The sequence below is a fragment of the Trypanosoma conorhini genome, assembly GCF_003719485.1.
Source record: "Trypanosoma conorhini strain 025E chromosome Unknown Tco_14.4_contig_00167, whole genome shotgun sequence".
Lineage (NCBI taxonomy): Eukaryota > Euglenozoa > Kinetoplastea > Trypanosomatida > Trypanosomatidae > Trypanosoma > Trypanosoma conorhini.
Window position 1 is genome coordinate 3,161 of NW_021704254.1, and position 11,718 is coordinate 14,878.

General features: G+C 64.5%; 7 protein-coding genes across 7 annotated transcripts in view, besides 8 other annotated features; 2 read left to right on the forward strand and 5 right to left on the reverse strand.

Moving 5' to 3' along the window:
• Tco025E_03608 (uncharacterized protein) overlaps positions 1–473 on the forward strand; it is a gene marked incomplete at both ends in the record, with an annotated part of 573 nt that extends 100 nt beyond the window's left edge. The window contains one exon of the mRNA XM_029370526.1: positions 1–473. This exon is cut by the window's left edge and continues 100 nt beyond it. Coding sequence (XP_029229356.1) covers positions 1–473 — 473 coding nt within the window.
• Positions 474–624: 151 nt separating this feature from the next.
• Positions 625–655: a microsatellite.
• A 224-nt stretch (positions 656–879) lies between these two features.
• Tco025E_03609 (uncharacterized protein) lies at positions 880–1,236 on the forward strand (the record flags this gene model as incomplete). The annotated part of the gene is made up of 1 exon (XM_029370527.1): positions 880–1,236. One exon carries the CDS (start codon positions 880–882, stop codon positions 1,234–1,236), a length of 357 nt encoding a protein of 118 aa, XP_029229357.1.
• Positions 1,237–1,456: 220 nt separating this feature from the next.
• Positions 1,457–1,497: a microsatellite.
• Positions 1,498–1,516: 19 nt separating this feature from the next.
• Positions 1,517–1,551: a microsatellite.
• A 37-nt stretch (positions 1,552–1,588) lies between these two features.
• Tco025E_03610 (uncharacterized protein) lies at positions 1,589–4,048 on the reverse strand (the record flags this gene model as incomplete). Its single annotated transcript, XM_029370528.1, has 1 exon — positions 1,589–4,048. One exon carries the CDS (start codon positions 4,046–4,048, stop codon positions 1,589–1,591), a length of 2,460 nt encoding a protein of 819 aa, XP_029229358.1.
• A 323-nt stretch (positions 4,049–4,371) lies between these two features.
• Positions 4,372–4,392: a microsatellite.
• Positions 4,393–4,615: 223 nt separating this feature from the next.
• Positions 4,616–4,939, reverse strand: Tco025E_03611 (uncharacterized protein; the record flags this gene model as incomplete). Its single annotated transcript, XM_029370529.1, has 1 exon — positions 4,616–4,939. One exon carries the CDS (start codon positions 4,937–4,939, stop codon positions 4,616–4,618), a length of 324 nt encoding a protein of 107 aa, XP_029229359.1.
• Positions 4,940–5,028: 89 nt separating this feature from the next.
• Positions 5,029–5,063: a microsatellite.
• Positions 5,064–5,160: 97 nt separating this feature from the next.
• Positions 5,161–5,199: a microsatellite.
• A 167-nt stretch (positions 5,200–5,366) lies between these two features.
• On the reverse strand, positions 5,367–7,562 carry Tco025E_03612 (uncharacterized protein; the record flags this gene model as incomplete). Its single annotated transcript, XM_029370530.1, has 1 exon — positions 5,367–7,562. The coding sequence occupies one exon, from the start codon at positions 7,560–7,562 to the stop codon at positions 5,367–5,369; it is 2,196 nt and encodes a 731-aa protein (XP_029229360.1).
• A 78-nt stretch (positions 7,563–7,640) lies between these two features.
• Positions 7,641–7,682: a sequence feature (GA-rich).
• Positions 7,683–7,823: 141 nt separating this feature from the next.
• Tco025E_03613 (coiled-coil domain-containing protein 111) lies at positions 7,824–9,647 on the reverse strand (the record flags this gene model as incomplete). The annotated part of the gene is made up of 1 exon (XM_029370531.1): positions 7,824–9,647. The coding sequence occupies one exon, from the start codon at positions 9,645–9,647 to the stop codon at positions 7,824–7,826; it is 1,824 nt and encodes a 607-aa protein (XP_029229361.1).
• A 234-nt stretch (positions 9,648–9,881) lies between these two features.
• Tco025E_03614 (uncharacterized protein) lies at positions 9,882–11,369 on the reverse strand (the record flags this gene model as incomplete). Its single annotated transcript, XM_029370532.1, has 1 exon — positions 9,882–11,369. One exon carries the CDS (start codon positions 11,367–11,369, stop codon positions 9,882–9,884), a length of 1,488 nt encoding a protein of 495 aa, XP_029229362.1.
• A 324-nt stretch (positions 11,370–11,693) lies between these two features.
• Positions 11,694–11,717: a microsatellite.
• The last annotated feature ends 1 nt before the right edge of the window (position 11,718 follows it).

Consider the following 11,718-nt stretch of genomic DNA (forward strand, 5'->3'; position numbering starts at 1 on the left):
GGCGCTCCGCGTGCAGCTTGATGGCCGATGGGATGATCGTTTGGAGCAGCTCGAGCCTTCTTCCGACTGGTAAGGATGTCGTCCTCCCGGCACTCGCCATCGTAGCCCTCAAACGTCGGGCGGCGCTCTCCTTCCTTGGTGCAGTACTTGCTGGGGTCGTCCAGGTCCCTCGCGGAGGCCACGATGCGGACGGGTTCCCAGCCCCCCGCACCGCCCGCCCCTGCAGCGGCGGTGTACGCCCGCGAGGCGCCCTGGCCCTTTCGGGGCAACTCCCGCAGCATCTTCACCGGGCGCGAGTCGCTCTCCGCCATCAGCTCGTCGAAGATGCATCGGTGCGTGGCGGCGGCAGCGGCGTGGCTGCCAGCGGCGCAGCACAACAGCAGCAGCAACGACAAAAGTGCCGTGGTGAGAGGGGACGGCTGCATCGCTGTTGTCTTTGTCTCTCGGGCTTCCTGAAGGCAAAAAAGGCTTGAAGGCTTCCGCAGGAGTTCGCGAACTCTCTGTGCGGTGGGACGCGCCCGCCCAAGCCGCAGCAACGAAGAGGAGCGAAGGGAGACGCACAACTTGACGGCGCCGCGGTCAAAGGTGGCCGCAAACACGTCCCCAGCACAGGCCGGGGATCGGCAGACGCACACACACACATACACATACACACGTATATACTTGTATTTAAGCTCAGAAAGGGGGCGATGGTGGTGGGCAGAGGTCACGGCCATTGAGAGGCACAGCCGCGTGGGAAGCGAAGGCAAAGCTCAGGGTGAAGTGAGAGCGCCCCCCTCCCCAATTCTTCCTCTCCCCGCCCCTTTCACCTTCCTTCGGCTTTTTGTTTTTCTTTCCGCTCCCACGCCCTCTCGCACTCGGCGTGCGTGCGCTGCAGCGATGTCGTTCGGTTGCGCCACGGCAGCCGTCCATGCGTGCCCCGCGGGCGGGCTACGCAAAGGGGTTGTGTTGCAGGATGGTGGAGTCGCCGGAGGAGACGCTGGCGACCGAGCCGCCGCGGACGACGCACGCCCCAATGCGCCGCACGAGGGCGTCCCTGACCCACAGCTCCGCGCTCGCCACGACGAGGTTGACGTTGTTGTCGAAGCCCTTGAGGATGCCGTGCACCTCCCTCCCCTCCACCGCAACCACGACGCGGCGGTCAAGGTGGGGCTCCAGGGCGAGGATGCCCTCCTTCTTCTTTGCAATGTGGGCCAGCTCCGCCGCCATGGCGCCCGCGCCGCACGCACTTGCTAACTAAAACGACGGAGCGAGGGGGAAAGAAAACTACACATTCCACAAGAAGCGGCTGCAAGCTCACGCACAACAGCAACGACAGCAGAAGCTACCGGGATCCCTCCTCGAAGAGGACTGTCGACGCGGCTGTTGGGGTGCCCCATCTGTTCTTTTTTTCCCTTTGTTTCTTTTCAACTCCTTCGTTTTCGGTCACGGTGGGGCCGCATGCATCGATGAAGCACACACGCACACGCACAATGATCGACAGACACACACATGCACTGACGACGTCACGCAAAGTACAAAAAGAAAAGACAAGAACAACGACGACAACAAATAAAATTGTGTTCGTTTCTTCTTGTTTGTCTTGTGCTTACGGTGCAGTCCACTCCAGCGAGCGTGGGAATTGTTCGTGGTTGACAAACGGAAGGTCCTGCAAGTCCTTTTCGGGGTGGTGTTGTTCCATTTGCTGCACAGGGATAGGATTCAGCAGCCACGTCTGGTCCTCCTCGAAGGGTGTCTGGTCCACCTTGCCAGGAACCTGCTGCATGGGCCAGAGCTTGTTCACGTTGTACAGCGGCGTGGGCTCGGTCGGGTGCGTGAACTGCTTGTCAAGGTACTTTGCCGTGTAGGACATCCAGTCATTCTCCGACTCCGTTTCCTTTGGCGTTGTTGGGAAGCGCGAGGTCGGGGTGTGGTACTCGTGTGGAAACCTCTGCGCGTTTGACGGGAGATCGGGAATGTTTTTGACTTTAAATGTCGTTTCCTCCGCAATGGTGCGTGTTAGCAGCGCCTCCGTTGCGGCCTGTGGGCGGAGTTGCGGCTCCACCAATCGTCTCGGCGCCTTCGCCTCGGCTGGCACCCGCACGAAGCGGAGCTGGCTAACGTCACTCACCCCATCGTTCTCCCTCTGCAGGGCCGCCTCACTGCATTGCAGCCGCCGCGCAATGGTGGCAAGGGTGTCGCCAGAGAAGACAAGCTCGATGGGGCTGAACTCCGCCTCCGGGGTTGAAATCCAGCAGGAGGGGGGGACGTTCAGCTCCGTGACGGATGGATCAAACTCGCCGCCCTCGCCACTTTCGCTACTCTGCTTGTAGGTGAGTGCGGCGTTGCCGTTGGCTTGCTGCAGCTCCTCCACGGTGCAATCGAGGGCAGCCGCGGCCTCGTCCCAACTGCGAATGCGCCTCCCATCCTTTGCGGCCTGCAGCGACAGCACGCGCGGCGCCGCACCGAAGCTCGTCAGCCTACGTGAAGCCTCTCCTGGAACGTTGAGGGGGGCACCTGCCTCAAGCGTCTCCAGCGCCGGGTTCGCCTTCTTGAGTTCCTCCACACCGCAGCCGAGGCGCTGCGCCGCCCTCCCCCAATCCTCTCCCTCCAGTACCGTGCTCACACTGAGGCGATTCACCGGGGCACTCTGCCAGTCGAGGGCAAAGGAAAACATGCGGTGGTGCTCGTGTGTCGTGGGCGTGGCGGGGTCGTGTTCCGTCGGGAACACGGCGCCATCATGAATAACGTTCCTCCTATAAATGGTGTGAAACTCGCACGTGGTTTGTCGGTGCAGCCAGTGCCTTATGTCATACATGCGTTTTTCAAACTCGGTACTCTGAAATGGCAGTTTGCAGACAATGACACGGAAATATTTTCTAAACTCGTAATGTGCGGTGGACATCTCGAGTTCTGTGAAGGAGGTGTCGGAGGCGGAGGTCCAGAACTCCGCCATGCGCACCCACGGCTCCAGCTTCTCCACGTACGGCCACGAGAGCTGCGGGTCGTACAAATTTGTGGCGCCCGGCACCGGCACATTGCAGCGGTTGATGACACCCAGACACTGCTCCTCTAGCCGTTTCAGGTCGGCCCGCACGAAGTTCGCCACTTCCTCCGCGTCGTATTCGTCGGGGCGGCCAAATGGGCCCCTGCGGGCGGCATTGAAGGTGGCGAGCAGCTCCGGATCGACGGCGCCACCCGACAGGCCCTCCATGGCGCACCGCACCGCGCCAAGTTTCTCCTCGGCAATTTGACGACCCACATCCCGGAGGAACATGCAGACGTCATCCGCCAGCTTCATCACGTGGTGGTCCCAGAAGCCCTCCAGAACAATCTTGTAGGTTACCTCGGAGCCGCGGATGCCGTCCTCCTCGGTGTTCTCAAAGACGAATCTCTTGTTGCGCACCTTGGCCACCTCGTACTCGTACCAGTCCTCCGTCTTCCAGCGAAATGGAAACTGGCCGCGGTCCACGGGTATGTTGCCGGCGCAGGGCAGCGGGGCCTCCAAGCGACCCACGTCGCGCTGTACCTGCATGGGCGTCAGCACGCGCGTGTGCTGGTGCCGCTCCTTCACAGCGCGGTCCATGACGGTCTCCAGTGTGGGGGGCGGCGTGGTGCCATTGGCCTCATTCATCTTTGTGAGGTAGGCGTCGCGAAAGGGGAAACCCATTTGCCCCTTTCCACGGGTCTTGCGCGGGTCGTGGCGGGCGAACTGCCGCATGTACTGCACGTACTCCCTGCCCTTGGCGTCGAATTCGTTGTGCGGGCGAAACCGATACGCGTTGGGTGGGGCGCTGGCGCTCCACGGCCGATAGTCGCCGAGGTGGTGCGTCATCGACGTGCACACGTACCAGCTGTCCACGTACTGCTCCTCCGGAACGTCGGGCCGCACCAGCGGGCCGCGGATGCTCAGCGGGAATTTGTCGTCGATGGGATCAATGAACTCGTTCGTCTTGGTGCTGTTCATGCTCTGCGGCGCAGCAACCGGGGCGGGGCCGTCGAACTTCGGCATCTGCGTCGGAATGCGGTACCGCGACCAGTAGTACCGCGGCACACGACTCCGCCGCATCGCTCGCCTTCAGCAAAACTCCCGCGCCTGCCCCCTCCCCCACTCCCCAAAGCTGTAAGCACGCACGCACACGTAGCCGCGCGTCGACGTCTGTCTTGCTTCTGCTCCTCTTCCAGCCCAGCCCGCCCCTGCCTCTCGTATCCGTCTGTAGTGGTACGACTATTTTTGTTCAACCTCCCTTCGGCGGGCATGAGGCGGCGCCCAGGGCGAAACCAAGCAACGATAGTAAAAATAAAGAAAAAAACAAAGAAAAAAAGGAAAAACAAAAATAAAGAAAATATTACATGAAAAAAACAACAACAAAAAACGGCGCCATCGTGGAGGTGTGTGTGTGTGTGTGTGTGCCCTGCATGTTAGTACATGCACCCGCAAAAGCTGGTGACGAGCTGCGCCTCCTTCCCTGCGCTGTGCCTACGTGCACGCCGCGCCGCCCACACGGAACGGCTCAACGCGACCCCGGAAAGACGCATGCAGGCATTCACGTGCCTGCCACCACGCGTATGCCCCGCACAACAACGGAGGACGGAAGGCGGGGAACCGCTCTCACTTCACGTACGTATTCCCTCATCAGTTCGCTCCTGCGCCGGCGCCTCGGGCCGCGGGGTTTGTCTTGGCATCCAGCACCCATCCAAACTGGCGCAGGAACTCTTCCTTGGCGCGGCAGCTGGCGGTGTCCACCGGGGCCTGCAACGCCGCCGGCGCCTCCGCCTCCTCTACAGTACGAAAAACAGAGAACCACAAGAGTCCATCCGCCCTGCCGCGAATGAGAGCAACTTTGCCGTTCCGCAGGCTCTTCGAGAAGTGCACGATGTCCCCCGGGCGAAATCCGAAGCCGGTGTCGTGCGTCGTGTCCAGCGTGATCGTGTTCCCAGACTTTGTTGTGGCCTCCATTGTGCCCTCTCCGTCTCCTTCCTTCAGCTACACAAGCGACACTGCAGGAAGAAGCACCACCGTACACCGCAGTGCAGACGCCATTTCCACCTCCCTCCCCTTTCCCCACCTCCCTCGCTCCCTCGGCAATGGGCGTCTGTGTACAGCGTGCAAAACACACTCGCGATTCCTCTTCACTTCGTTCAGTTTTTTCTTTTCTTCCTTTTTGTCTTAAGCAGGGGAAAAACAACAACAACAACAACAAAACACACACACACACAGTTTCCTCCCCTCTCACCTTGTCTTTTGTTCCGCGCTTCTTCGTTTCGGTTTTCCCACTGCCCCTCCGTGCCAGAGAGAAGGAGAGAGAGAGATCTTCCACACACGTCATTCCCGACCCTCCACGGCACGGAGAGGAGTGAAGCGGCGGAGCGCCCGGCGGACATCTTTACGGCTTCACGCACACGTTAGCACCCAGAAGGACGGCGACGGCGACGAGGACGCTGAGGCCGAAAAACGCCAGAGCTACGGCCTCAGACTCCACCATTGTGCTTCTGGCGCCGACGTCCTCGCTCCAAAGGCTCATCACGTGCAGTGCGTACCGTGAATCGTTGTGCTGCCGCGCCCAAGCCCTGTCCTGCTCCCACGTCTCAGCCCAGTCGCCGTGGGGAATGCGCAGCGGCTTCGGCACCGCCGGCGACCGCGCGACGTCGTTCCAGCCTATGCTGAGCAGCGCCGCCTCAATGGCGGCCTGGGAATCGGCGATGCCGCCACCCCTCATGACGCCCACGCCGAAGTCGGGTGCCGCGGAGGCCGCCACCGCGCCGTCGGACGTGGTGAGAAGGCCGCAGTGCAAATTCTCCGTGAAGCACCCCCACAGTTCCTCCACCAGACTGTGATTTACCGACACCGCAGGAGGAGGCCAGGAAGAAAAAGAGGGAGGAGCAGCGGCGCGGTGCGTGTGGGGGAGCAGCAGACGCAGGATAACATCAGCCGCCTCCGCAACAGCCGCCGCGCGGAGTGCGGAGTGCCGCGCCGTGGTGTCGAGAACGGTAAACACATCCGGATTCGCGTACGTCGTGTTGTACCGCGTGAGTGTGAGGAGCACCTTCTCGCCCGCCGCCGCCGCGGGTAGCAGATCCAGCAGTGTTGTGATGGGGGAATACGGCAGTCGCGCGGTGGAGGCCCGTCGCACGCCACGCCGCTTCAGTTCCGCCTCCGCCTGCTGCTGCCGCGCCGACCCCTCCCCCACACGGCCGTCGACGTGGTAATACAGCGGGGCGTCGTGGTAGGCGACCTGGTCTAGCACGAGGAACGTGTCCATGGCGCCGAAGTCCACCGTGGTGAAGTTCAGGTTGTCCTTGTACGCCAGCGCCGTGCAGCTGCTGAGGCCGGCGCGGGCGCACTCCAGCCGCGTCGCGTCGGAGATGAAGCGGGCGCTCCCGACGCTGCCCACATGCTCGCCGGGGAAGAAGAAGGCGTAGACGTCGCGGTTGGCGCCCCCACCCACGCGCCGCAGCGCCTCCAACACCGCCAGCGTCGCAACGACGGCGCTGGCCGGGCAGTCCGCGCCGGGCGTCGCGCCCTGCACAAGGGACACGGCGGTGGATGCCACTAGTAGTGCGACGGCGCCTTTTCGCGTCTTCTTTTCGAAGTCCATCGACGCCGCGTCCCAGCCCCACCGCATGTCGGCGGTGCTCGTCCACACCGTCCAGCCCCCAAGCGGGGCGCAGGAGGGCAACGCGGGGCCCTCGAAGCAACTCCGCGCCCGCGCGGGGGAGGCGGAGGACTCCGCAAGCGCCATGCCGTTGCGCGTCTCTAGCACGCTCTGCGGGTAGAAGTGGCCCTCGGACCAACGAAGGCGGTTAAACTCGGCGGTGTCCATGAGTGCCGTCCACCCACCGTCGCCATCGCCACGGCCGGCGGCAGTGGGGAAGTAGAGAAGCACAAAGTCGTACACGCTCCTCACCTCGCGAGGGAGCAGCAGTTCCTCGCCGCCGCGGCGACCACCGGAGAAGCGGCAAACTCGCCCGTCATCAGAAAAGGCAACCGCCGAGACGGGCGGCAGCGGCGTTGGGCCACGCGTACGCCGCTTCGCCAGCGCATTGTAGCGCTGAACGGCGACTAGGAAGCATGTCATGTCGTACGTCGTACCGGCCGCCGGCCCATTTTTACTATTCTTATCTGTCTTGTTGCTGCTGCTGCTGCTGCCGATACGCGTCGACAAGACGAGTCCAACGCCACTGGCGGAGAGCGCGTCCATAGGCGCGAGTCCGCGGAGAATCTCCTGCAGCGGCGTCGCATTGCCCCCGCAGGCTTCCACCGACGCCTGCGCCACTTCGGTCACGTGGAGGAGGAGGAGGGAGTGCGGCACAACGGCGCTTCCGGCGATGTCGCAGCCGCCGTACGCAGCCGCCGACGCGTTGCTGGCGCCGTCCCCTTCCACCGTCGCGAAGGCCGCCGTCAAGACGCAGGGGCGCGCCGCTGGGTAGTTGCGGAAGTGCGCCCTGTATACCGCATCATGTGGTGCCGCCGGAATATCGCCTGAGAAGCCGCGTTGGGCAGCGGCGCCGCACAGCGCGAGCCACGCGGCGATGCAGAACACCGCGACCGGTGCCCGCCGCTCGGAGAGCCGGTGGTGCATGCAGCCGGCGCTATAAACTTGTCCGTCTGCGTGAAATCTGGGAGGTTCCCTACGCATCCCGCCGTTGGCCAGCCACACAGAGAGAGAGAGAGAAGAAAAAAAAAGAGACGGTAGAAGAGAAGCGCTTTCACTCAAACATGGCGTGCTTGGGCGGGAGAGGGAGGAAAAATGGGGGAAAAAAAGATCATGAAACGCACAGAGTCTTCCCCTCCCTCCCTCACACGTTGGGGGAACCGCCACAGGAGGCACCGGGTGGCGCCGTCACGGCGAGTGGAAGGTAGTCCGCAGCGAGGCGTGGGACGCGAGAGCCGCCGCTTGCGTCGCATTCGTCCAGTCGTGACTGGCGGCGGGCAGCACGTCGTCGGGGATCGCCCGCGGCGCGGACCGGTACGCGGCGCAGTCCGGATCAAAGCACTTCTGCGCCCACACACGCTGCTGCAAATCGACGGTGAGGTAGACGTTGTTCGAGAGGTGCTGCCGCCCCACGTTGCCGCAGTAGCGCGAGCCCTCTAGCAGCAACAACAGGTAGCGCGCGCCGCGTTGACGCACGCTGCACACCCGGCACGGGGCGCCACCAACGAGGCCCCACTCCCGCGCCACGTGCCGCGCCAGGGCGGCGTACCGCGCGCAATCCACATCCCGCAGTAGCCGAGTCTCGCCGCCGCCGCCCCGAGCGGACGTCACGGCTCCAGCTGTGTCGGCGACTAGAGCTGGAATCGAAACGACCCCACGGTGCCCCGTCCGCAGGGTCACAAGGGAATCAAAAAAGAGTGCCGCGGCGTCCGCTGACGCAACAGGCACTACGGCGGCGGCACTGGCGGAAAAGTACCGCTCCACCGCGAGGATGCCTCGCTTGTGCAGCTTGCAGCTCCCGAGGCAGCGCAGCATGCGGTTGCGACTGTACACGGCGGTGTCGATGACGCACCGAAGCGGGAGAAACGGCAAATGTCGCGAGGGCTGGGCCGGTGGCAGAACGGCGAACTCCTTCGGGACGTCGTGGTAGAAGAGCGCGACGTGCACGCGCGCGTCCGTCAGCGCCCGCTCGTGCAAATAGTCCACGAACTGCCCCACAAGCCGTCCAACGTCGGCGTTGCTGCTGAACCACTGGCCGGCAAACTTCACAACGTAGTGCTGCGAGAACTTCCCGCCCTGGCGTCCCTCCGCTGCACCCGCGTCCGCGGAGCGCATGACCACCACCTCCACACCAGGCCCCAGCGGGGACGCCGTGTCCTCCGCGTCAGAGAGACGTGCGCCACCGCCTTCGTTGTTGCTGTCGCTGTCGCGGCCGCGACGCCGCTCCGCAGCGGCTGCGCTCATCAGTGCGGGGTAGGCACCGCAAAGGAAGCTGCGGAGCTCCGCAAGCAGCACCGTCGTCGTCTGACGGTTGTCGGCGCGCAGGCGACAGCTCCACGCGCAGCACCGCGGCGGCCGCCAGAGAGCCGTCGACAAGGCCGCCAGGTACTTCGCCGCGCCCGGGCACTCCTCCGTGACGCTCTCCGCCCCGCCCACGAGGTCTACGAAGGGGCGCCACGCGGAGTAGTCCCCCTCGCGCTCGACGTCGAGGTAGAGGTGGCACGGCGCGCCCTCGCGGATCAACTCGTACAGGTGCTGCTGCAGCGGCTCAATCTCGCCCACCACGCGCGTTAGACCGGCGACGGTGGTCGCAAGAAACATTCGCGTCTGCGCGGAGAGCGGCGTGGCGCCGTACAGCACCGCGTAGTCCTCCCGGAGCGCCGCCCTCCGCTGCCGTTTCGCCTCGGATGGAAACTTGGCGGCCCCCTCCGGCCTGCGAGCCTCGCCGGCGCCGCTGCTGCTCAGCGGGCGCTTGCGGAACAGCCTGCCGCACGGGGAGGGAGCCGCCGGCGCCGCTGCTGCGCGGAGCGCCCGCGACGCCAACTCGCGCGCCACCTCCTCCTCGGAGGGGAACTCGACGCTGAACGGCAGCCACGCCGGCGGTGCGCCCTGGACCTCCTGCTGCCCCTCCCCCTGCGTGTCGATGAAGTCGAAGAGCTGCTGCTGCGTCGGGAAGAGCCGGCAGTCATCCCCGCCGAAGCGTGTGAGGAAGGTCGACTTGCACCAAAGCATTGGGGCGCCTGCCGTCCCGCATGCGTTCCTTCAGCCTCCCACACAGCCAGAGAGGCGCGCGGCAAACGACGCGGAGGAAAGAGATGCAGCGGCAAAAAAAGAAAGAAAATAAAAAAGAGAGCAACACAGACGCAGAAGCATTTATTTATTTTTTTTGTGTGCCCCCGACGCGTCTCGTTCAACCCGGGGCACCCCTCGCAGACACACACGCACGCACAGCGGCCCTCGTTCTCTTCACACGGCCGTGGAGTTCCTCTCCCTCATCGTCTGCAGGTCGTGCAGGACGGCGCCGAGGTAGGCGCGGCAAGCGGACTCGCGGGCGACGGTGTAGCGCGTCGCAATGGCGCGGCCGGCAGTGCGCCCCTCGCCGCCGCCAACGACGAGCGCCACCTCGAAGAGGCGTCGATGGGGCCGGTTGAAGCGGTCAAGATACTGCGCCAGCGGCTCCCCGTCCGTCGAGAAGGGCACCCCGTTCCGCATGTCGGAGCGCGTGTCGTAGAAGAGCGGGTCGCGAACGGCGTTCTTAAACTTCACCCGCGCGACGCGCTGCCCATTGACGGGCTGCGGCAGCCCGTACGCATCGGCGAAGTAAGTGGCCGCGGCAGTGAAGTCTACGGCGTTGTAAAAGGCGGCGCCGCGCCGGTAGCGTTCCCGCTCTTGCGGCTGCAGCCACCCGTCGTCGTCGTCGTCGTGTTCGTCGCGGACCGCGTCGCGCAGCGCCCCCCGTCCCTCCTGAAGCTCGCGCTGCGCCCGCTCACGCCAAGTGTTGACGGCGTCCAGCCCGCCCGGCCCTGCCGCCAGCGACGCGAGCGCGTTGGGGTTGGTGGCCAGCCCGTCGAGCGTTACCGCGTCGCGCGCGGCGTCCTGCACCCCGAAGCCGCTGCACACAACCGCCTCCTCCGCCGTGCGCCGCGTCCCTGCCGCCGCCTCCGGCCCCTCCGTCGCTGCCTCATCGGGCAGCGCACGCGTCTTGGTGACAAAGCGCAGCGGCAGCCCTTGCGCGGCGAGCACCGCCTCCGTGACGTTGCCGGCGGGGAAGTGCTGGAGCGTGCGCAGCAGCAGCGCCGCCGCGCCGCCTGGGAGGTTCACATCCACGTCGCCGTAGACGCGTGACAGCACCCGCGGCACCACCGCCCCGCCGAACGCCTGCTGCAGGGCGCCTATAAAGTGCGAGAACATCCAGCCGAGCGGACTTTGCCCGGCGCGCAGCGGCGTGAACTGAAACGACGTCCCCGCGACGTCGTGCTCGCGCAGGCCAACGTGCTGCGGCTCCAGGAAGGCCAGCCTGTTCCCCGCCTCGCCACCGGCGTCATCCGCGGCGCAGCCCTCAAGGCTCAGCGGGACCGCGAGCTCATCGAAGTGCAACTCCTTCGCAAATAGGCGCAGCGTGAAGTGGTTGTGCAGCACCGCGTTGAGTTGCCGTGTAGCGTTCATGGTTAGCACGAGGCCGGCGTGCACGGCGTATCGCAGCATAGCCTGGGAGAGAAAGTCATCGATGAGGGTGTCGCCCAGCATCGTGAGGTGGTGGCTCTCTACTGTGAAGTACGGCGTGAAGAGGGGGGCGAAGAGCTGGTACCGCGGCCGCGCCGCCACCGCCCGCGCAAAGTTGTCGCCGTGCGCCTCAACAATGTCCTGCAGTCCGCAGCTGCGCAGGAGCGCCTGCAGTTTGTGCGGCGGCACCGCATGGGGCGAAAAGAAGAGCCGCGAGCGGCGGCACACCATCGGCGTTGGGTGCCCCTACACGCCGCACCTCGTGCGCTTTCTCCCTTTCTCTTTCCTCCCCTATCCAGGCCGTGGATGCCCGCTTTTCTCGCTGCCTGCTCGCCCAAAGCCACTGCGGGGCGCCAGTTGCACGCGCGCGCCAACAGAGAGGGAGAAATGAGAAGCCGTGGAAAGAGCGCGAGAGATGGAGGGGAATACGGAAAGGGCCGTGGAGAAGGGAGGGAAGAGCTCATTCCCCCACGCGTGCTCCGTACGGGGGGGGGGAATCACACATATATTTAAAGATATTTGCTTTGGCTAGACAACGCAGCGTGACTCCGTGATACGCAAACACACACACACACACACC